The sequence below is a fragment of the Callorhinus ursinus genome, unplaced genomic scaffold (assembly GCF_003265705.2).
Source record: "Callorhinus ursinus isolate GAN/ISIS: 27379988/994484 unplaced genomic scaffold, GSC_fseal_2.0 scaffold16, whole genome shotgun sequence".
NCBI classification, from domain to species: domain Eukaryota; kingdom Metazoa; phylum Chordata; class Mammalia; order Carnivora; family Otariidae; genus Callorhinus; species Callorhinus ursinus.
Window position 1 is genome coordinate 3220685 of NW_027397078.1, and position 21575 is coordinate 3242259.

The following is a 21575-nucleotide window of genomic DNA, read 5'->3' on the forward strand; positions in this document are numbered from 1 at the left end:
TCTCCTCTGCACGAGTAATGGTGTCATGAAATGCTCTGTTTGATGTCAGGCCGTTAGACCGCTTTGGTGACCACTCGTGAAAGTTGGGACTTCACCTCTGCAGTGAAAATTGGAGATTTCATCTCAGGACTAACAAGCAGAGGCTTAGATTCTGAAGCTGAAATCAAGACAGCATTTGGAGGAGGAGTATTGATTTGGTTTCTGGAGGGAGAACTGGGGAACCTAGCTCCTGGTGGCAGAGGTTGGGACTTATCCCCTGGAGCCAGAGTCTTGACTTGATTCTTGGCAGGAGAGGTCAGGACTCACTCTCTGGAGAGAGGATGGAACTCAGTATCTGAAGCAAAAAGTAGGAATTAGGCTCCGGAGCTGTTAGTGTGGAGTTAGCCTCTGCAGGAGGAGTCGGGGAAGGAATAGTTAGCAGCATAGGTTGGGAGTTGGTATCTGGCAGGAGGAAGACAGGATTTAGTGCCTGGTATGAGGAGTCTGGTGTTGGTGCCTGGCCTGAGGCCCTTCGACTCAATGTCTGATGGGTGCAGGTCAATGTCCAGACTGTAAAGGGTCTGAGATTTTATTCTACTTGCAAGCTAACAAGCTATCCTGTTTCATGGATACAAGTAGAAGACATGAGACTCCTGGGTCAGAGATAAAGAACTTTACTATTCATAGCAAAAGCAGTAGCCAGAGTGTCAGATGTTTGAGCTGATTCTCCAATGGCTAATACAGGTGGGCCTAGATGCATGCCTGCATACATAGTGAGTTGTGTTATAGGAAGGGAACACTGAATGTGTAAGATTGATTGCTCCTATACTGAGCATTAACAAGCCTGCTTTTCGTCTGTCAGGACATCTTACTTCATTTATCAAGGGAGCTTGCTACAAACACAATTCTCAGAAATGGCTTGTGTGAAGAGTGGTCATGGCCTTGCATTCTTGGCATGCCCAGCAAGAAATGTGCAGGAATCCTCAAGGATGATGGCAGATTGCCTTTGGTAAATCAGGTTGGCCAGACATCTCAATTCACTATCAAGCAGATGTCCTTTTTAGAAGTTTGGTTAACTAGATGGCCATTTGAGTAACTGGCCAGAAAAGACTCAGATAGTACAGGGGTTTAAGGTTTGTCATGGGGGAGGTTTCCACCATCAGGGGTGGGGGCTAGCCTGGGTCCCACAAGGTTGAGTTTCCAGGTTCAGGGGTCCGAAACAGAGGAGAGCCACTCTGGGGGCTTAGGATCACCTGCAATTCTAGGTGATTCCTTCCTCAAAGTCCTCAGAACACTCCTCCTTGGCCCCTGGAACACCTTAGCAATTCCACCACTCTCTGACTTACCTTGAATTAGAAATGGGCTGGAAGTAACTGAGTGAGGAGGCTAGCCAGCTGTAACATGGGGGATGGGGAAGGAGGTCCCCAGTTTTGTGCTTCAGATCATCTTTGGTCTCCTGATGGCCTACAAAAAGGCCTGCTGCACACTCCTTGGAGTCCTGAGAGTAGCCCCATGGCAGCCTTATTGCTCTCTGAACTCCCTTGATTGAGAAATGAGGATGGGAAAGGACCAAGCTAAGATCAGACAACTAGTGGACTGCAGTGAGGATTGGAGAGAAAGCTGTCCTGGGGCTTCAGACCCACCATGCTCCCTGGAGAGCCTCAATGAAAAGGCCTTTGCAGGCTGGGTTTGAGCCCAGGTATTCATAAACAACCTTATGGAGTGCTTTCCCAGCTCCTGACCTCCATGTACACGAATTGGATCCTGATTAACATATCAAAGACTCCGAGAAGCGAGCTAGTGCTAGACCTCTTCCCAGGTCCCAGACTGACCACTGGGTGATACACACATGGGACAGACCCAAATAACACTGCAAAGCCTGTAAGAACAACTGACATTGGAAACACCCACAGATGATAGGATGGAACTTTTGGACCAAACCTAACTATGTAGATTGTCTGCTAAAACAAATGTATCAACATTCTTCATAGGATTTAAGTAAGACCTAGAGTTTCATAATGTAATATTCAGGGCATCCAGGATACAATCTAAAATTATTCATCATACAAAGAACAATGAAATGCTCCATTCAAATGGAAAAAGAGAATCAATGGGTGCCAAGAGTGAGATGATGCAGATGTTGGAATTATCTGACAAGCACTTTAAAACAGCTATTATATAAAAATGATTGAGCAATCATGGAAATTCTCCAAACAAATATTAAAGTATTGGAATAGAAATGGAAATTTTAGAACTGGAAATGCAAATTTTAGAACTTAAAAATAAAATAACAACAACAAAAATAACCAGATGGACTCAACAGCAGAGAGAACAGAGAAAGGAACCAGTGAACATGAAGATCGATCAAAAGAGCAACAGAGAGAAAAAAATATTGGAAAAAAATTTAACAGAAACTCAGGAACTTGCAGCACAACAGTGAAAAGTCTGATGTTCAAGTCTTCAGAGTCTCAGAAAGAGAAATGTGAGGCAGAAAAAAATATTTGAAGAAATAATTGCCCAAACTTCCCAAGTTAGGTAAGAAAACATAAACCTACAGATTCGAGAAGCAGAGCAAAGCCCAAACAGGGTAAACCCAAAGAAATACATATCTGGACACATCATAATCAAATTGCTGAAAACTACAGACAAATAGAAAATCTTGAGATCAGCAAGAGAAAAATTACTCATTACCTGTAGGGAAATAATGATTTCAAAGACTGCAGATTTCTCATCAGAATCCATGAAGGCCAGAAGAAAATGGCACATTTTTGAAGTGCCAAGAGGCTGAAAGGAAAGAACTATCAACTGTGAATTCCATATCCAGTGAAAATAGCCTTCGGTGATGAAGGTGAAATAAAGACATTCTCATATGAAGTAAAACTGAGAGAATTCATAGCCAACAGACCTACTCTAAAAAAAGGAAGTTCTTTAAACAATAAAAAGGAGACAGAAAGAAACTTGGAACATCAGGAATGAAGGAAGAACAACAGAAATGGTAAATAGCTTGGTAAGGTAATAGACTATTCTTTTCCTTTTGAGTTCTTCAAAACATGCTTTATGGTTGAAAGCAAAAAATTTAAACTTGATGGGGCAGCTGGCTGGCTCAGTCAGTAGAGCATGTGACTCTTTACCTTGGGGTTGTAAGTTTGAGCACCATGTTGGGTATAGAGATTACTTAAAAAAATAGAATCTTAAAAAAAATGTAACCTTGATGGATTTTCAATGGATTTCAGTGGATTTTCAAGGGATAAAGAGAGACATTACATACTGAAAAAAGTCAATTCACCAAAAAGACATACAATAATGATTTACATTTATTAGGTGACAGTTGGAGCCATGGATTTTGCCAGTGTTTAATTCTTATCCTCCAGTAATATTTTAGCTTGCAAAAAATAGCATGTAGGAAGAATAATATGAAGGTAGGTTAGCACTGCAGTATATTTTATAAGCTTATGATAAAAATAAAAAGGAACATAATCATAATAAGTCATTATTTATTAGTTTTTTGAAGCTTTAGGTATAAGTATGGAACGCAGAACAGACATGGTCCCCCCTCCCCTTCTAGCAATTTGCAAAGAATCAAGAGGCTGATTGACAGTTGAACCATTCTTTGTAAATCTGTATTACCCTTGCAGAAGGCTTTTTAGTTAAACTACCTGTCACCCCTTGCTAAAATGCTCGACCTTTTAAAAATTGTAAAAAAAAATTAACCCTGTTAATAATATCATTTCTTTAGCTTTTTTGTAACTAGATTGAAATTTCAGCTCTAGAATTTTCTACATTTCTTCAAAAGTTCCTCCAGTAGGAAAGAAGGCCTGCCACTCATCCTGCATAGGGATAGGGAGGAATTCCTTTGACCCCCAGGCCAGTTATCTGTTAAAAAAAAGAAAAGAGAGAAACTTCGCTAAAAGGTAATTCACAGGTATTCTTCAAAAGCATCTTTGATTCATAATAATATATTTAGCCACCAATTATCCTTGTTTTATTTCCTATCATAAAAAGGAATTACTTGATTAGGTTAGGTCCAACCCAATTATTCACATTGATAATAATCCAACTAAGAACCATCTTCGATTTAAAACTGAATTTATTCCTGCCATCTTCCTGTTTCTTTTCTTTTTTAAAAGATTTTATTTATTTGTCAGAGAGAGAGAGAGAGTGAGCACAAGCAGGGAGAGTGGCAGGCAGAGGGAGAAGCAGTCTCCCCCCTGAGCAGGGAGCCCGATGCTGGACTCGATCCCAGAACCCTGGGATCATGACCTGAGCCAAAGGCAGATGCTTAACCGACTGAGCCACCCAGGCGTCCTGATTCCTATTTCTTTTCAGTCTGAGAGGTCCATAATTTTTATCAGTGGTTTTTTTTTTTTTAAGATTTTATTTATTTGACAGAGAGAGCGAGAGCACAGGCAGGAGGAACAGTAGAGGGAGAGGGAGAAGCAGGCTTCCCGCCAAGCAGGGAGCCTGATGCAGGGCTCGATCCCAGGACCCTGGGATCATGACCTGGGCCCAAGGCAGACGCTTAATCATCTGAGCCACCCAGGTGCCCCTTCAGTGTTTGTTTTGTTGCAAAAAGTAAGTTAAGAAACCCAAAGATATTCCTGTGACACCAAAACAATCAACTGATCTCATAAACATGTTTCAAACACTGGTTTTCCAAGCCCATTCTACTGATTTACAGAATTTCAGCAAACACTACTATTGAAGCACAAAACTATTTTGAAGTACTGTACAAAGTAGGCTACACACATTATCTTGGACTTACAGTCTAGGAAATCTAAATAAAATGTTTTTAAAAGCCTAGCATGATGAACTTAAAAATGAGGGGCACCTGGGTGGCTTGGTTAAGCGTCTGCCTTCGGCTCAGGTCATGATATCAGGGTCTTGAGATCAAGCCCCGGGTCCGGCTCCATGCTGGGCATGGAGCCTGTTTAAGATTTTCTCTCTCCCCCTCTCCCTCTGCCCTCCCTGCCCCAACTTGTGTGGGCACATGCACACACACATACCTGCTCTCTCTCTCTCTACAAAAAAAAAACGCTAAATAGAATTATGTTTTGGAAGTATGAAAAAGCACTTATCGGGGTGCTGGGTGGCTCAGTCAGTTGGGCGTCTGCCTTTGGCTCAGGTCATGATCCCGGGGTCCTGGGATCGAGCCCCGTGTCAGGCTCCCTGCTCAGTGGGGAGTCCCCCTTCTCTCTCTACCCCTCTCCCCTGCTCATGCTCTCTTTCACTCTCTCTCGAGCGTGTGTGGTCTCTCTCAAACAAATAAAAAAAAAAAAAGAAAAAACAGTAATCATTCAGTTACTTAGCCAAGGATCTCCCACCTCACCCTCAACATAAAAGAAAGAGCCAGATCACCTTGAAAATTCCACCAGCTTCAGGCTGCTGCAGAAGATCCTTGGGGTCCATTCCGTCCCGGGCACAGGTCACGTACATTTCAGAGTAGTCCTTCCCTCCGAAGCAGCATGAAGTTGTTTTAACAACAGGCAACTTCAGAGTTTGGAGTCTTTTCCCTAGATCACCAAATATTTTATTGAAAGTCCAGCTCTAGCAAATTTCCAACCTGCACAACCGTTCGGGACCCCTTGCCGAGCGAGGGTTAGGGATATTCGAAAAGGATTGGGGAGGTCAGACTTCAGCCAGGTATTTAACCTACCATCCCTGACAATTTGTTTTGGGCAAAAAGACTTACCTCCGCAGGAAAAGAAGTTCTGACTATAAATTTGGGGCCCTATCTTGGGCCTTTATTTCCAAAATCATCCTATTGAGACCTCTGAATATATCTCTATAGAACTTTATTAGTAATGAAGTTTCTCTAGTCACTAGTGTCTCGTTTTTTTCTAGACATGGCAGGGATTTTTTTAAAAATTTTGCTGCAGGCCTACCTGTCTCCGGATCTAAATGAATCACTCTTCCTCCATTGTAACAGGCCACCCAGAGCTTCCCGTCAGCATCGATACACATTCCGTCTGGAATTTGTTCTTCTTTCTCCAGCTTGTAAATACTTCTGCGGTTGGCTAGGGTTAAAAACACACACACACACACACACACACGACAAAACAACAGGCCACTCAATACTGAGCATCAGACAAGGAGCTCTCAAGCTGACTGTAAATCCTGATCACTTTTGCTTATCCAGGGTCTGGCATATGGGATGGTTCAGAAGAATTCCTAACTCTAAAACAAAAATGTCCAGGGGCACCTGGGCGGCTCAGTGGGTTAAGCATCTGTCTTCGGCTCAGGTCATGATCCCAGGGTCCTGGGATTGAGTCCCGCATTGGGGCTCAGCGGGGAGCCTGCTTCTTCCTCTGCCTCTGCCTCTCCCCTTGCTTGTGCTCTCCTTCTCAGATAAATAAATAAAATCTTTAAATTAAAAAAAAAATAAAGCAAAAATGTCCAGAAACATGAGTGGGCACTCCTCAACAAAGAATTTTTACCACATGATTTGGGAGTGATTACACTCTCTTTAGTTTGGGTACAAATATATCTGTCTAAGCTTTCAGAGGAGGAGAGGAAAAAGGAAGTAGAATTCTTTTTCTTAAGATTTTATTTATTTATTTGACAGAGAGAGAGAGAAAGAGAGCACACAAGCAGGGGCAGTGGGAGTTGGAGAAGCAGGCTCCCCACTGAGCAGGGAGCCTGATGAGGGACTCGATCCCAGGACCCTGGGATCATGACCTGAGCCAAAGGCAGATGCTTAACCGACTGAGCCACCCAGGCGCCCCTAAAAGGAAGTAGAATTCTTAATAAAATACCAGTAGTTCTTTTTCAGATTGACCTGATCTGAAGCTCTGCACACCCACCTCGGATACATTTCCATCTGCGGTTAGACCTTTGTTGTTTTTCCTTATAAAAATGCCAACTTTGATTAACTCCAAGATCTAGAAGGCAACTTAATGGTACCATGTGAACGGTTCATAGGCAAAAACTAGTAAGATGTGTGCCTTCTGTTTCTGCCGGACTGAATGCTCCAAAATCATCTTATCAAAACTCAGTATTAAAACAATGAATCATGGAACACTGCACCAAAAACTAATGATGTAATATATGGTGATTAACATAACAATAAAAAATTAAAATAAAAGTTAAAAAAAAAACTCAGTATTAAAGACCTTATTTCTGAAAGGCAGGGTATTCTGGAGCCAACGGGCTGGCCCAAAAGAGGGAATCACAGTATACCAAAAAAACAAAAAACAAAAACAAACAAACAAAGAAAAACCACATCAAATTCCAGAGGAACTTTACACTAGAAAATCCAGGTCATTATAGTAATTGCATCGAGGTATAATGGGGAAAAAAAAAGTTAAAACCATGTGTCAGTAAAAATGGGTAAAAACAGTCATAAAAAAGAGCACTCTGTATTTCAAAGCAAAACATCTGTACTGAAATAACTTGCCTCTCGTTAAATCTACACGAGAGTCTTGTGATTTTTTTTTTTTCCAGGTCATTTTTATTATTGCTTTTGCTTTTGCGGTTTGGCACCTTTCACAAAACAGTTTCAAGTGTTCCCTTCTAAATTCTTCTCAAGAATTCCTTCCCTCCCAGTTTCCAACTATAGCTCATGTCGAACCCACTGATGGAATTGAACACTCTGCAGCTACTTTTTAAACTCTTCCATTTTGGAAGATTATTAATTCGTCTCTGAGTATTTGCCTCTGGTTAACTCGAGTACAAATGAGAAATTTCAACCCCAAACCTTAACTTTCCATTCTGTTCCTTTATCTCATTCTGCTGTATATTATTTGCCTATAGGCACCTCTTGTAGAACAGGATGGTGAGCCTCTTTCTAGTGATGGTAGCAAGAAGGGGGATGAAGATCTGTTCATATTATGCCAATGGTGGCCAGTTAGGTGTGTTGAGGGCCATGGTTTGACTGGCAGCATAGTTGAGTCTGGGTAATTATGACTCTGTTGGAATAATCACATCAGCCAGTTCTTTATTTGACAAGTAAGGGCCTTTTCATATGAGTCGAGGAAGAGGCAGCTTCCTAGTTACACACATATGAAAAAAAACCCCAGCAGTATTAAGAAGAATAATGAAAAAGTACGTACAGATCTTTCCTGTCTGCAGGTCATAGTCAAAGGCATCCACGGAGTAGGACAGGCTGTCAATGTAATAGAAGATTTTGTGGTCCAGGGACCAATCCAAACCATTGGAGATGTCCACCTGGTCAAAATACTTTTCCACGTGGTGGTCAGGGAAGAGGGAGTACAGGGACCCCTGGTGCCGCTCCAGAACCGCGGGGGCTGTCTCCTCGGCCATGGTGCCTACAAGACCCCAAAAGCACTGAGTTTAGCTCCACAGCACCTCGCCCTGTGCCCTACACCACCTTTTATGACCAAGGTTCCTTCCCCATCATTAAATCAAGGAAACTAGGGGCGCCTGGGTGGCTCAGTCAGTTGAGCGTCTGCCTTTGGCTCAGGTCATGATCCCAGGGGCCTGGGATCAAGTCCGGCATTGGGCTCCCTGCTCAGTGGGGAGCCTGCTTCTCCCCCCCCCCCGCCTCTGCCCCTCCCCCTGCCTGTGCTCACGTCCTCTCTGTCAAAATAAATAAATAAATCTTTAAAAAAATTTAAAAGTCAAAGAAACTATTCTACAATCCCAATCTGGGTCCTACATTAAAAAGAAATGACTACCTTGCTTATGATGCAAATGAAAATTACACCGACAGGTCTGGTTCCGGATAAGAAGGCATACATCTCCACCAACCCCACTTTCTCCCACTGAGCGCGATTACACAATCTGGACAAAGTGGAGCTATTTGAGAAACTCTGAAAAGTAAATATCAGGCAGGCCAGGGAAGAACAGCGGAATTTGCAGTGCTGCCTAATTGGTGGCGAGTTCTCCATTTTATTCTCCAGTATGTCCCAGCCTGAACTCAACACAGCCTGCAGCTTGGAAGTGAGCACTGTGGTGAAGACAGAGAGCCAAGAGAAACCCTCTCAATCTGGCTCAAGGAGCAGAAGAGGAAACTCCTGTGGCTCGGAGAGTGGAAGAAAGGCCCTGGTTCTTTTTCACTCCTTTCTTCAGTCTGCAGGCTATCCTGCAGCAAGGGTAGTAACAGCAGAGTGGCCGGCAACAGGAAACTGCAGAAATCAAGACTCAGGGGAAGGGGACATTCCTCTCCAACTGGGTGAAGCCACAGCTCCAGAAGGGCAGAGCCAAACACTGCTGCTTCTATGGTTTCTCTCTCTCTCTATCCTCCTGCTGCTCGGCCCCGGAGACAGCACCGTCCTAGAGATGGGTGGTTTCTGGTTGGAGGAATGACAAGGACAGCTCCAGGAAAATGGAAAAGTACCTGGAGATAATCAAGAGGGATGTTGTTCGGGAATGCAATTCCATAAAGTTGTTTATGATCTTCTGGGCTCATCTTCTACTTGTATGTGCACGAATCTGGCTCTAATTAGCATACCGATGACTGAGAATGCAGCTGTGGTTAGAACTCCTAAGTCTCAGACTGGCCACTGAGTGGCCCACATGTGGGCCAGATCCTAATGGCACCTCACAGAGAGCAGGCTAGAGCTTTTCTGTTAAACATTCTGAACCTAAACACACGTATAGATTGCTTACGAGGACAAATATATCAACATTCTCCATAGGATTTAAACAAGACTCAGGGTCTCAAAATAATAGTCAAAAGGTCTAGGATACCATCCAATATGACTTGGCAATGCAAAGAAGTAGAAGACACAGCGAACAGCCAAATAAAAATTTTAGAACTGAAAAAGAAAATAACTGAAATAAAGAAACTGCCTGGATGGATTTGCTAGCAGGATAGAGACGACAAAGCAAAATTAGTGTAGTGAATGACAGGTCAGTAGAAATTATCCAGGGGCGCTTGGCTGGCTCAGTCGGTAGAGCGTGTGATTCTTGATCTTGGGGTTGTGAGTTTGAGCCCCACGTTGGGCCTAGAGATTACAAAAGAAATTAAAATCTTAAAAAAAATTTTAAAAAGAAATTAACCAATGTGAACAACATTGCAGAAAACTACAGATTCAAGCTGAGCAAGGCCCAAACAGGAGATAATCCCAAAGAAATCTATACCCAGGGCGCCTGGGTGGCTCAGATGGTTAAGTGTCTGCCTTCGGCTCAGGTCATGATCCCAGACTCCTGGGATCGGGTCCCACATCGGGCTCCCTGCTCCTTGGGAGCCTGCTTCTCCTTCTGCCTCTCTCTGTCTCTGTCTCTGTCTCTCATGAATAAATAAATAAAATCTTAAAAAAAAAAAGAAATCTATACCCAGACACATCATAATCAAAATTCTGAAAACCAAAGTCAAATAGAAATCTGTAAGAAAGAAAGAAAAATGGCATATGACATATAGAAGAATAATAATTTCAATCGCTGTTGATTTTTCATGAGGAGCCATGGAGATCAGAAGGAAGTGATGCTTTTTTTTTTTTTCCTTTTTCATTTTCTAAAGTAGGTTCCTTGCCCAGCGTGGAGCCCAACATGGGGGCTTGAACTCTTGACCCTGAGATCATGACCTGAGCTGAGATCAAGAGTCGGACGCTTAACCAACTGAGACACCCAGGCGCCCTGGAAGGCACACATTTTTCATTTGCTGAAAGAAAAAAAGTGTCAGCCTAGAATTCTATATTCAGTGAAAATATCTTTCAAGAATGAAGGTGAGGGGCGCCTGGGTGGCTCAGTTGGTTAAGCGACTGCCTTCGGCTCAGGTCATGATCCTGGAGTCCTGGGATCGAGTCCCGTATCGGGCTCCCTGCTCAGCAGGGAATCTGCTTTGCCCTCTGGCCCTCCCCCCTCCCATGTGCTCTCTCTCTCAAATAAATAAATAAAATCTTTAAAAAAAAAAGAATGAAGGTGAAATAGCCATCAAAAGGAATGAGATCTTGCCATTTGCAATGACATGGATGGAACTGGAGGGTGTTATGCTGGGTGAAATAAGTCAATCAGAGAAAGACATGTATCATATGATCTCACTGATATGAGGAATTCTTAATCCCAGGAAACAAACTGAGGGTTGCTGGAGTAGGGGTGGGGTGGGAGGGATGGGGTGGCTGGGTGATAGACATTGGGTAGGGTGTGTGCTATGGTGAGCGCTGCAAATTGTGCAAGACTGATGAATCACAGATCTGTACCTCTGAAACAAATAAGGCAATATATGTTAAGAAAAAAAAAAGAAGATAGCAGGAGGGGAAGAATGAAGGGGGGAGAAATCGGAGGGGGGAGATGAGCCATGAGAGACGATGGACTCTGAAAAACAAACTGAGGGTTCTAGAGGGGAGGGGGGTGGGGGGATGGGTTAGCCTGGTGATGGGTATTAAAGAGGGCACGTTCTGGGTGGAGCACTGGGTGTTATGCACAAACAATGAATCATGGAACACTACATCAAAAACTAATGATGTAATGTATGGTGATTAACATAACAATAAAAAGATTAAAAAAAAGAATGAAGGTGAAATAAAGATCTTCTCATATGAAGTAAAACTGGGAGAATTCACAGCCAGTAGATCTGCTCTAACAGAATTGCTTAAGGGAAGGGAAATGATACCAAAAGTCAGCTTGGAACATCAGAATGAAGGAAGAGCAACAGAAATAGTAAATATAATAGGCTGTTCTCCTCTTTAGTTCTTGAAAATACTATTTTGTTAAACATTTTATTTTGTTTTTCTTTTTTTAAGATATTTTATTTTTTAAGTAATCTCTATACCCAACATGGGGCTTGAACTCACAACCCCGAGATCAAGAGTCGCATGCCCACCAATTGAGCCAGCCAGGCGCCCCAGTTCTTTAAAATATTTCTGATGGTTAAAAGCAAAAATTACAGGGCGCCTGGGTGGCTCAGATGGTTAAGCGTCTGCCTTCGGCTCAGGTCATGATCCCAGAGTCCTGGGATCGAGTCCCGCATTGGGCTCCCTGCTCCTTGGGAGCCTGCTTCTCCCTCTGCCTCTCTCTCGCTCTCTCTCTCTCTGTGTCTCTCATGAATAAATAAATAAAATCTTTAAAAAAAAAAAAAAGCAAAAATTACATTTTCTGACGGGATTTGTATGTATGTATATAAACCCAACTATCACATAAAGAAGCGATGATCAATTGAAGTGGTAAAATCTTGGTTCTAGATAGACTGCAAAAGGTTAACTGTGTATTTTGCAATCCCTTCAGAAGCCCTTGAAAAACTATACAGAGAGCTACAATGAAAGATCACCATAAATAAATTACAATCGAATTCTAAAAGAAGGTTCACGCAACCTAAAAGGAGGCAGAAAAGGCGAAACAGAGGAACAAAAAATACAGAGGAAAAGGAGAAAACAAATAACAAAATGGTAGATCTAAGAGCGTATCAATAATTACACTAAATGTAAATAATCTAAGCACATCAATTAAGATATTGTTAAGATCAACTTTTTAAAAATCCAACTCTTTGCTGGCTATAAGAAACTCACTTCATTCTTTTGAACACTCTGGCTCTAGATTCTTAGACGGGCAGCTCAGATTATGTTGTGACTAAGCATTATAAGAGGATACTCACATGATAAAACTTGCATAAAAGTGAATGGCTGGCTGTCTCAGAAATTTCTTTCCTGGCTTATTTACCTATGTGATTGGAATTCTCACCATAGGAATACTGCCTTGAATAGTGATACAATAATTTTTCTTGGGATGCTGTACTAGTCAGTGCCATCAAGTCATTGCAGTGATCCTTACATTAAAGTCATCTGCGGATATTTTTAAAAAATTTAAGTATTTGGGTTCTACTTTATACCTACTTTGCCAGTACTTCTAGAGAGTTGGGTTAAGCCATATTTGGTCCTTAGGATGTCCCTCAGTGATCCTGACGGAGTCCTCTGGGTAAGCACTACTCCATTAGTGCAAACCAAGTTTGTCAGTCTGTTCCAGCGTTGGGAATAGAGTAGTCCCCTCCTAAACCACCGGGAATATGTTCCAAGACCCCCAGTGGATGCTTGAAACTGCAGATACAGCCAAACCTTATAAATGCCATATTTTTTCTTATACATACATACATACCTGTGATAAAGTTTAATTTGTAAATTAAACACAGTAAGAGATTAATAACTATAACTAATAATCAAATAAAACAATTATAATAATACACTATAAAAAAAGAAACTCACTTCAGCTATAATGATATAGATCACGTAAAATGAAAGGATGGGAAAAGTACACCATGCAAATATTGATTAAAATATTAGCTGGAGGGGCTATGTTAACATCAGACAAAATATACTTAGAGCAAAGAAAAATATCAGGGATACACAGGGGTCCTACGTATTCGAAAATGGTCAATTCACTAAGGAGACATAGCAGTCCTAAATTTGTATGTGCTTAACAACAGAGCTTCAAAATACACAAAGCAAAAGTCAGAACTGAAAAGAGAAATAGACAAATCCATAATTACAGTTGGAGACGTCAGCATCCCTCTCTCAGTAATAGATACAAGCAGATAGAAAAATCAGCAAAGAAATAAACTGAACAGCATCAACCAATCTAAGTGACATTTACCGAACACTCCACTCAACAGCAGCAGAGTACACGTTCTTCTCAAGTGCACATAGGATATACACTCAGACTTGAGTGTGATCTTGGGGGACAGAGCGGAATTTGACTGTAATGAAGAAATTGGGACGTTCATCTAGTATACCAAGTTCCATGTGAAATAAAAGTGAGTTAAAGGAAAACGGACAAAAGTTAGGAAGCCTGAATAGCAAGCAAGACAGGGTAAATCCTCCCTCCCAGGGGAGAAGGATGTTCGCACAGCAGTTTCCGGCTATGGGGCTGTTGGGTTTGTTTCACTAATATTCCTCCCCACTGTCTGCCTCACAGACAGAGATGCCTGGAACATGAATGTGAATTCCCCACTGATTGGAAAGGGTTCTACCTCAGTGGGAAAGGACATGCTGGAGCCCTGGCTCATACATCACTATCTAGTAGTGGACACAGACAGGTCAGACCTTGGATGTGGTGACACCAGGATTCCACCCACCACCTTGAGACTCCATCCCGACTATCCAATGACTCTACCCTTTTCTGGTCCAGGGACACCTCCTAGCACCTGGTGAAAGCTATGAACTCTCTAGAAAAAGGTTCTCAGGTGCTTCCGGCAGATGCGCATGACCTACGATTTTAAGGGGTCTCCTCAGGGCACAGGTTAAGAACTGGGGACCCCAGGCTAAGGACTCAGGCTTCCGAGGACACCTTTATTTTGTCTCACAAAGTGCCACAGAACTGTAAACTACAGCTGTAAGGAGAGAGAAACTCAATTTCAACAGCAGGTAGGGTACCCAATCATATTTCCTTACACTGCAGAAATTAGTGGCAGAAGGGCTTCCAGTGGATTCTCATCTTAAATCTTTCCACCTGTCCTGGACTAGATCTATGGTTGTGTAAAGCCTGGGAAGACGGGAAACAAGCCATAGCCAGTTGCTCAAGACCTCACGTACCTTCCATGCTGAAAGCAGACGGGGCCACGGCAGCAAGGTTTTCGAATGTGAAGGGGAGGGGTGGGGAGGTGGACACAGCAGGGATTTGGGATCAACTCTGGCTAACTTGTTATGAGGGGAAGTAAATGAGAACATATGTGAAACGCACTATTGAATTGGAAACTAGAGTTAACATTCACGGAAGGCTGGACGTAAGCCATTCTCCAACCATCACAGTCAACACTGGCTCAAGCAAGAATCATCAACAAATGTAAAACCCAAGGGAGATGTTTTGAAGAGGACCAGGATATTTGGTTGGTCTTAAGGCATCTCTCCCCATGTTGTAGCCAGCCTCCAAGATGGCTGCGAATGACCCCTGCCTCCCAGGGGTCATTCACACCCTTTGTATATACCTGACCCTGGGGAAACCATGTCCCTAGCAGCCCCATGGAGAGGCCCATGTGGTAAGGAACTGAAGCCTCCTGCCAACCCCATGTGAGTGAGCTTGGACACGAATCCTCCAGGCCCTTTGAGAGACTCCAGCCCTTTCTGAGGCTGTAGCCTCTGCCAACAGCTTGACTGCAACTTCATGATATAGCCTCGAACTAGAACCATCCGGCTAAGCCACATCCAGACTCTTAACCTTCAGAAACTATATGAGATAAAAAAAAAAAAAAATGTTTGTTATGTTAAGCCACTAAATTTCAGGGAATTTGTTACACAGCAATAGACAACTAATAAACCCCACAAAATGTTTATGAATTGCAATTATAAATAGTAACTATGGGGGCACCTGGGTGGCTCAGTCGGTTAAGCCTCCGACTCTTGCTTTCGGCTCAGGTCATGATCTCAGGGTTGTGAGATCGAGCCCTGCGACGGGCTCATGCTCAGGGCGGAGTCTGCTTGTCCCTCTCCCTGCCCCTCTGCCCTTCTGCCCCTCTGCTCTTGCTCTCTAAAATAGATAAATAAAATCTTTGAAAAAATAGTAACTATGCAGTAGAGAAATCTGAGAAGACCTTAACCAGGTGATCAAAACTAACATCACCCGTGAGGGACATAGTATCCAGGGGGATACTTGGACAAAGACAGAGCGTCACCTCTGCAGTATTCTAGCGACAAATGTACGGCATCAATCTAATCACAAGAAAACATTTGACAAACACAAAAACAAGAGGAACATTGAGGAATGTTCTATTAAAAACGGGGGGAGTTGTGCAGGACTGTATTCTTCAAACACGGCAGTGTCATAAAAAACAAGAAAGGCTAGGTTCTGTTCCAGACGAAAGAGGTTTAAAGAGACATGTCAACTAAATGCAATACATGATCCTAGACTGGATCCTGTGCCGGAGGGGAAAAATGCTGTAACGGACGTCATTTGGTTCATGGACAAAACTGGGGTAGAGATAGTACATCAGCTAAAACTGTAACAATGTTAAACTTCTTTAAGTTGATAACTATACTATGGTCATGCAAGAATATGTCATTTTTTCTTGGGAAATTCCCAAGTATTTGGAAGTATTTTTCGGGATTAAGGCATGTGATATATGCAACTTACTTCCAAATGATTCTGGAGAAAAGTATGTTTATATATAGAGAGAGCAAGCAAATGGGACAAGATGTTGACAACAGGTGAATCTAGGTAAAGGATAGATGGGTGTTGTTCGTACTATTTTTACCTTTTTCCCCCCATAAATTTGAAATTATTTCCAATTTAAACATCACCAACTACCACAAAACATCTATTGTAAAATTCATTTAGGGGTGCCTGGGTGGCTCAGTGGGTTAAGCGTCTGCCTTCCGCTCAGGTCATGATCCCAGGGTCCTGGGATGGAGCCCCTCATCGGGCTCCCTGCTCAGGGGGGAGCCTGCTTCTCCCTCTGCCTGCCGCTCCCCCTGCTTGTGCTCTCTCTCTCTCTCTCTCTGTGTGTGTGTGTGTGTCAAATAAATAATACAATCTTTAAAAAAAAATTTAAAAAGTCTTTAAAATAAAAAAACACAAAATAATAGAAAAATAGAGCTCACTTAAACTACAAAAGTACCACGCACATTTTAGTCTCTGCCAGAGACAAATTGAAAGGAATATTTCTGAAGCTTTTCTCATGGGATTTAAAAAAATTTTTAAATTATTTTTAACAGTTCATTTTTAATAACTTTATTTTATGTATTTATTTATTTTTACATTTGTGTTAAGTAAACTCTACCCCCAGCGTGGGACTCTGAACTCACGACCCCAAGATCCAGAGTCACATGCTCTACCCACTGAGCCCGCCAGGAGCCCCCTGGAATTTTTTTTTTTAAGATTTTATTTATTTATTTGACAGAGACAGAGACAGCGAGAGAGGGAACACAAGCGGGGGGAGTGCGAGAGGGAGAAGCAGGCTTCCCGCCGAGCAGGGAGCCCGATGCGGGGCTCGATCCCAGGACTCTGGGATCAGGGCCCGAGCCAAAGGCAGACGCCCAACGACTGAGCCACCCAGGCGCCCAGGGATGATTTTTTTTTTTTAAGAGAAAAGAAACTCAAGTAATAATAAAAGAAGAACCCAAGACGCATTATGAGTTAACATTTTACCACGACAACTGCGAGACTTAGCCTAAGTCCTGCTTTTCTCCCAAGCTCTGTCAATAGGGGTTAGAGATAAACCGTACCAGCAAAGTATCTCCCAGCGGGATCCACCTTCCCATCATTGAACCGATTGTTTTTCTTGTCTTTATCTACTGTGGCCAGGGCTACTGTGGACTGATCTTCCCAGTTCAAAGCACAGAACTTTGTTCCAACGGTGGCGACATAGCCTCCTCCCTGGCGAAGGGCCACAGAGCTAACGGGGGCATCTGCAGAAGCAAAAGCAGCTGTCAGAGGGAGTAAGTAGCCCAGTGGCCGAGCGGCACCCCGCGGGCATCCCGCCACCTGGCATCTCGAAGAGGGTTCCAGCTCTTTTGACAATGCGAGTGCCCTCTCCCTTCTGTTGAATGGTGAAGGCTATAGAACCAAGTATATTCGTTGAGCAGTATCCTTGCGCAGCAGAGATAAGAAGGTGAATGAAACCCAACTCTTCCGGAAGCTTCTAGTCTAGTGGGAGCAGCAGAGAAGTCACATCGCTGCAGCTACCCTACAATGGGGCAGGTGCCACATCAAGTTCAAAGGGCTGGGGGTTCCTAACTGGGGTGGGGGAGAACAGGGGGACCCCGGAGTAGCTGTCATGGAGCAAGCGATGCTTGATTCACCTGATCTCCAGGAAATTCAGAGACACAAACCGTGTTTAGTTCTGGCAACTAGGTTTTGCGACTTCTCTCCCTCCCTCTGATCCAGGACTTGTCTTTTTTAAGGGGCCCTATTTCATGTATTTAATTGAAAGTTGTGGGGCGCCCGGGTGTCTCAGCTCATGATCCCAGGATCCTGGGATGGAGTCCCACATTGGGCTCCTTGCTCAGCAGGGAACCTGCTTCTCCCTCTCCCTCTGTGCCCCCTCCCCCGGCTCGTGCTCGTACTCTCTCTCTCTTTCTGACAAATAAATAGAATCTTTCAAAAAAAAAAAGGAATTTATTTTGAAAACATTTTCTTTTTCTTTTCTTTAAGATTTTATTTATTTATTTGAGAGAGAGAGAGAGTGGGGGACGAGAAGCAGAGGGAGAGGGAAGAGCAGACTCACTGCTGAGCACGGAGCCCAACTCAGGGCTCGATTCCCAGGGCCCTGAGATCATGACATGAGCTGAAACCAAGAGTCAGTCGCTTAACCGACTGAGCCACCCAGGCACCCCTTGAAAACATTTTCTAAGCACCTATTCAGTAAGTGCAAGGCGCTGGTACTCTGGGAGCAGCTCTTAGCTCAAAGCCCTGTTCAGAAGTTGATTCCAGCCATTGAAGGGCCCAGGGAATGTGCAGGACAGTGTTGGGAGGGTCACATTCTCATTGTGGATCCCGACCTGTGCCCGGAGACTTCTGTCAGCTCACTTGTGTGACTTCCTAAGTTAACTGATACCATAAACCCTTTCCATGTTTTGGGTGTGGTTGCAGATTAGGGGTAGGAATATCCCCCTAATGTGTACATGCTCGGAAAGAGAGACTAGGGAAAGCAGTGGGGTCCCCCCCCTTCCCCGGCTCTGACCACTGGTCCCAGTCACTTTGCCTCTAGTCACACCCATAATCCCTGGGTGGATTAAAGAGCTGCTCCCTCCCATTAAAAAAAAAAAAGTTTGAGGTTGCCAGTTCTGGGATGAGACTGTCCCAAGGTCACAGGAATTCCTGGCATCTCTTCCCATTAACACAAAACAAGAAGCTTCCTTATCTCTAATCAAGCTCCTAGGCTTGGGCCATAGAATGAGAAACCCCTCCTCTGGAAACAGAATCACGTTCAAATGCCCTTGGAATTTGTCATGAATCTTATTTTGTACAGTCAACAGATAGTCCTGGTTGATGCTTTGTAAGTCTTCTTTTTACATTCAAAGAAGGGATATGCCTGCTCTTTTCTTTTCTCTTTCTTTTGCCAATTAAGGGCTTGGCCCGACCCAAGGCAGACAGACTTTGCTGTGCCACAAATGGGGTCTCCGACTTTTTTAAAGCTGTGATCTGAAGATGTTAAGGAAAAGACCCTACAGTGCCTTGTCAGCAACACCAAATGTGGACTGTTGCCCCTCACCCACAGCGGAAGAGGAAAGTATTGACCATCCAGAATTTACTCCAGGGTCCAAGTGGGAGGACACAGTGTGTGGCTAGAGAGGGCATGACCACCCAAAAGTTTTAAAGCTCATCTAGTAGCCTTCAACAAGAAGCTCCCTGGGGAATGACACATCAGGCGACAACTTCCGCCACCCCCCCCCCCCCCCCTGTCTGGGCAGAGCAGGGCCTTCATCCTTACCCACAGTCACTTGCTGCACACGCTTGCTGAGCGAATCCCACCGGCAAACCTTTTTTGCAGGAATATCTACAAAGAGCAGCGAGTTGGACGCCTCCTCCCACACCGGAGACTCCCCACACCGGCAGTTCTCCCGCAAAACACACTCGATCTTAATAGAAGACATCGTCAACAGGGAGCTCTCTGGAAGGTAGCAGAGATGACAGAAAAATGTAATCGCATGGAGCAAATTCAGCAAAACACCTGGCTTAAGGCCCTGGTAAGATCCCAATACAGACTGCGTTTCTCTCGGAACTGGAAAAACATGTTCTCTCAATCAGAACAGAACAGGCAATGTGGCAGGAAGAGACATATAGGAAAATGAAGAAAGAGCAGATAGTCCATAACGTGAGGCACCTTCGATCAACTTCCCAGGGCGTGATTTCAAGCTATCTTTAAACAAGAGAGGAAAAAAACCACAACACCCCAACATCCCTACCTTGGTATCTGTCGGTGACCCTCAGAGAGCTGGCTGCTCAGGGGAGGGAAGGCCGCCCTTTATGCCTGCGCCCTAGCTCCCAAAGATGGGGGGGGCGGGCAGCTCCCTCATTGGTGGCCCCTCCCTGCCTGCAGGTCACCAGCTCCCACTGCCCTCCCCCATCCCCTGATGGTGCTGATTCCCTTCTCCAACCCACCGTGCAAAGGCCAGAACCTTCTTACTCTGCATTTTTCCAAAGTGCATTTTTAGAACTATGGTCATCGGTGATAATACACTAAATGGGACCTGACACCCATTTTCAACTTGGCACAAGGGAAGGCCAGGAAGAGATCACGGTCTGGGCGCCACTGGAGGAACTGACAGCCCCTTGGCTATTTCTTGCCGCCCGGGGAAGGCACCGTGCCAGTTTGGCAAGGAGTCTTGAACTCCACAGGCAGGAACATTCTCTGCTGGGAGTTGAGGCCAGAGTGTGACCAGCGAACAGGGAGAAGACAAAGAAAAATTACAGAGAAGGAAAAAAGAGCACATTACCCAAGAAACCCCGTGGGAGAGGAAAATGAGGCAACTTTCCAAAGCCTCCTCTCTTTCCCAGACTCCGCCCAGATGCTGACCCAAATTGTCTGCATCGTCATCCTTCTCCCTTTCTGCTTGGGAGTGAGTAGGCTCACCCACGGATGGGCGAATTCATGACAGGGGCGAAAAGAAAAACAATCTTTGGTTTTATATTCCCGTCGATACATTACTTTTTTTTTTTTTTTAAGAAACACAGCTCAAATCTTAAATCCTGACGCCAGCGTCCTAGCATTGGGAATCCTCGCTGGCTGTTAAAATTTGGCACAGGCTCCAAAGGCCTTCATGTTATCGATCTGAGATAAGGCCCAGGATCAGACGCGGGACTTTTGCAATAGCGACTTTTAACCCGGCGCTCCTCCGGCGTGCAAGCCGGGGACCCGCCGCTGTCCCTCCCTGCCCGGGCTACGGAGCCCGTTGGCCGGGGCAGCCGCCCCTGCGGTACCTGTGCGGCGGAGGGGCCTCGGCACGCTCCGGTGGCGCCGCTGCAGCCTCGGGCGACCGCGAGGCCCCGGGAAGCTGAAGGTCGAGCCCGCCTCGTCCCCGGCCTGGCCGAGTGGGGCGCGCGCGCGGGGCTGGGGGTGGGGGCCCGGATCCCCGGGTGGGCAGGGGCGGGGGGGCCGGGGGGCGGTCTCCTTCCAGGGGGCCCCAGCGACTTTCGATCGGCTGTGGCCAGACCTTTCCTCCCCGGAGAGCGGGCGGAGAGGCGGGCCCGAGTCCGGCACTCACCGGGCGGGTGCCTCCCAGGCGGCGCAAAGATCAGGCCGGAGCGCGGGAGGGCTGGGCGGGGGATGCGGCCGCTCGGCAGGTGGGTGGCAGCGGCCTGGAGGTGCGGGCTGGGGACTGTAACCCCCAACGCTGGCCCCCTCCTCCGTGGCTCCTGGAAGAATCCTACCAGGCCAGCCGGGACGGGGGGCGGGGAAGAGGCTTGGAGCCCAGTGAACCTGAGCCTCGGAGTTTGGACGGAGAGCTAAAGTTTCCCTCTTACTTAAACAAGAGAAATTGTTAAAATGCCTAACAGAGGTTGGGGTCGAGGGTCCGGTTAAACACAAGCAGGTTAAAAAGGAAAGAACAAAGCGGTTAAACAAATCCACCCTTTTCCTAGTGGGAGAAAGACTGCTGGCTGGAGGCCAGCTCTTGGAAAGCGTTTTTTGGTGGGGGTAGAGGAAAGGCTTTAATTGATTGGATTTGAAAAAATCAAATGGAATAAAGGATCCTAAGCAGCGCTCAGCTTCACATTCTCCTTTAAGAGCCTATCTCGCCATCCATATTTTCTCCAAATAACCTACAAATTTAAGA

The 21575-nt window shown here is 44.8% G+C and overlaps 1 protein-coding gene across 4 annotated transcripts; it reads right to left on the reverse strand.

Annotated features, from left to right (window-relative positions):
• Positions 1 to 3275: 3275 nt before the first annotated feature.
• Positions 3276 to 21168, reverse strand: RGN (regucalcin). Of its 4 annotated transcripts, none has more exons than XM_073901896.1 (7): positions 21006 to 21168; positions 19232 to 19411; positions 17025 to 17207; positions 8028 to 8243; positions 5862 to 5993; positions 5335 to 5489; positions 3276 to 3852 (listed from the first exon to the last, which is right to left on the reverse strand). In XM_073901896.1, the coding sequence occupies exons 2-7, from the start codon at positions 19392 to 19394 to the stop codon at positions 3802 to 3804; spliced, it is 900 nt and encodes a 299-aa protein (XP_073757997.1). In that variant the 5' UTR covers positions 19395 to 19411; positions 21006 to 21168; the 3' UTR covers positions 3276 to 3801. The 4 variants fall into 4 exon arrangements, with proteins under 4 accessions (XP_073757997.1, XP_073757995.1, XP_025713753.1 ...); XM_073901894.1 differs by lacking the exon at positions 21006 to 21168 and adding an exon at positions 20722 to 20840; XM_025857968.2 differs by lacking the exon at positions 21006 to 21168 and adding an exon at positions 19707 to 19794.
• Between the last annotated feature and the right edge of the window lie 407 nt (positions 21169 to 21575).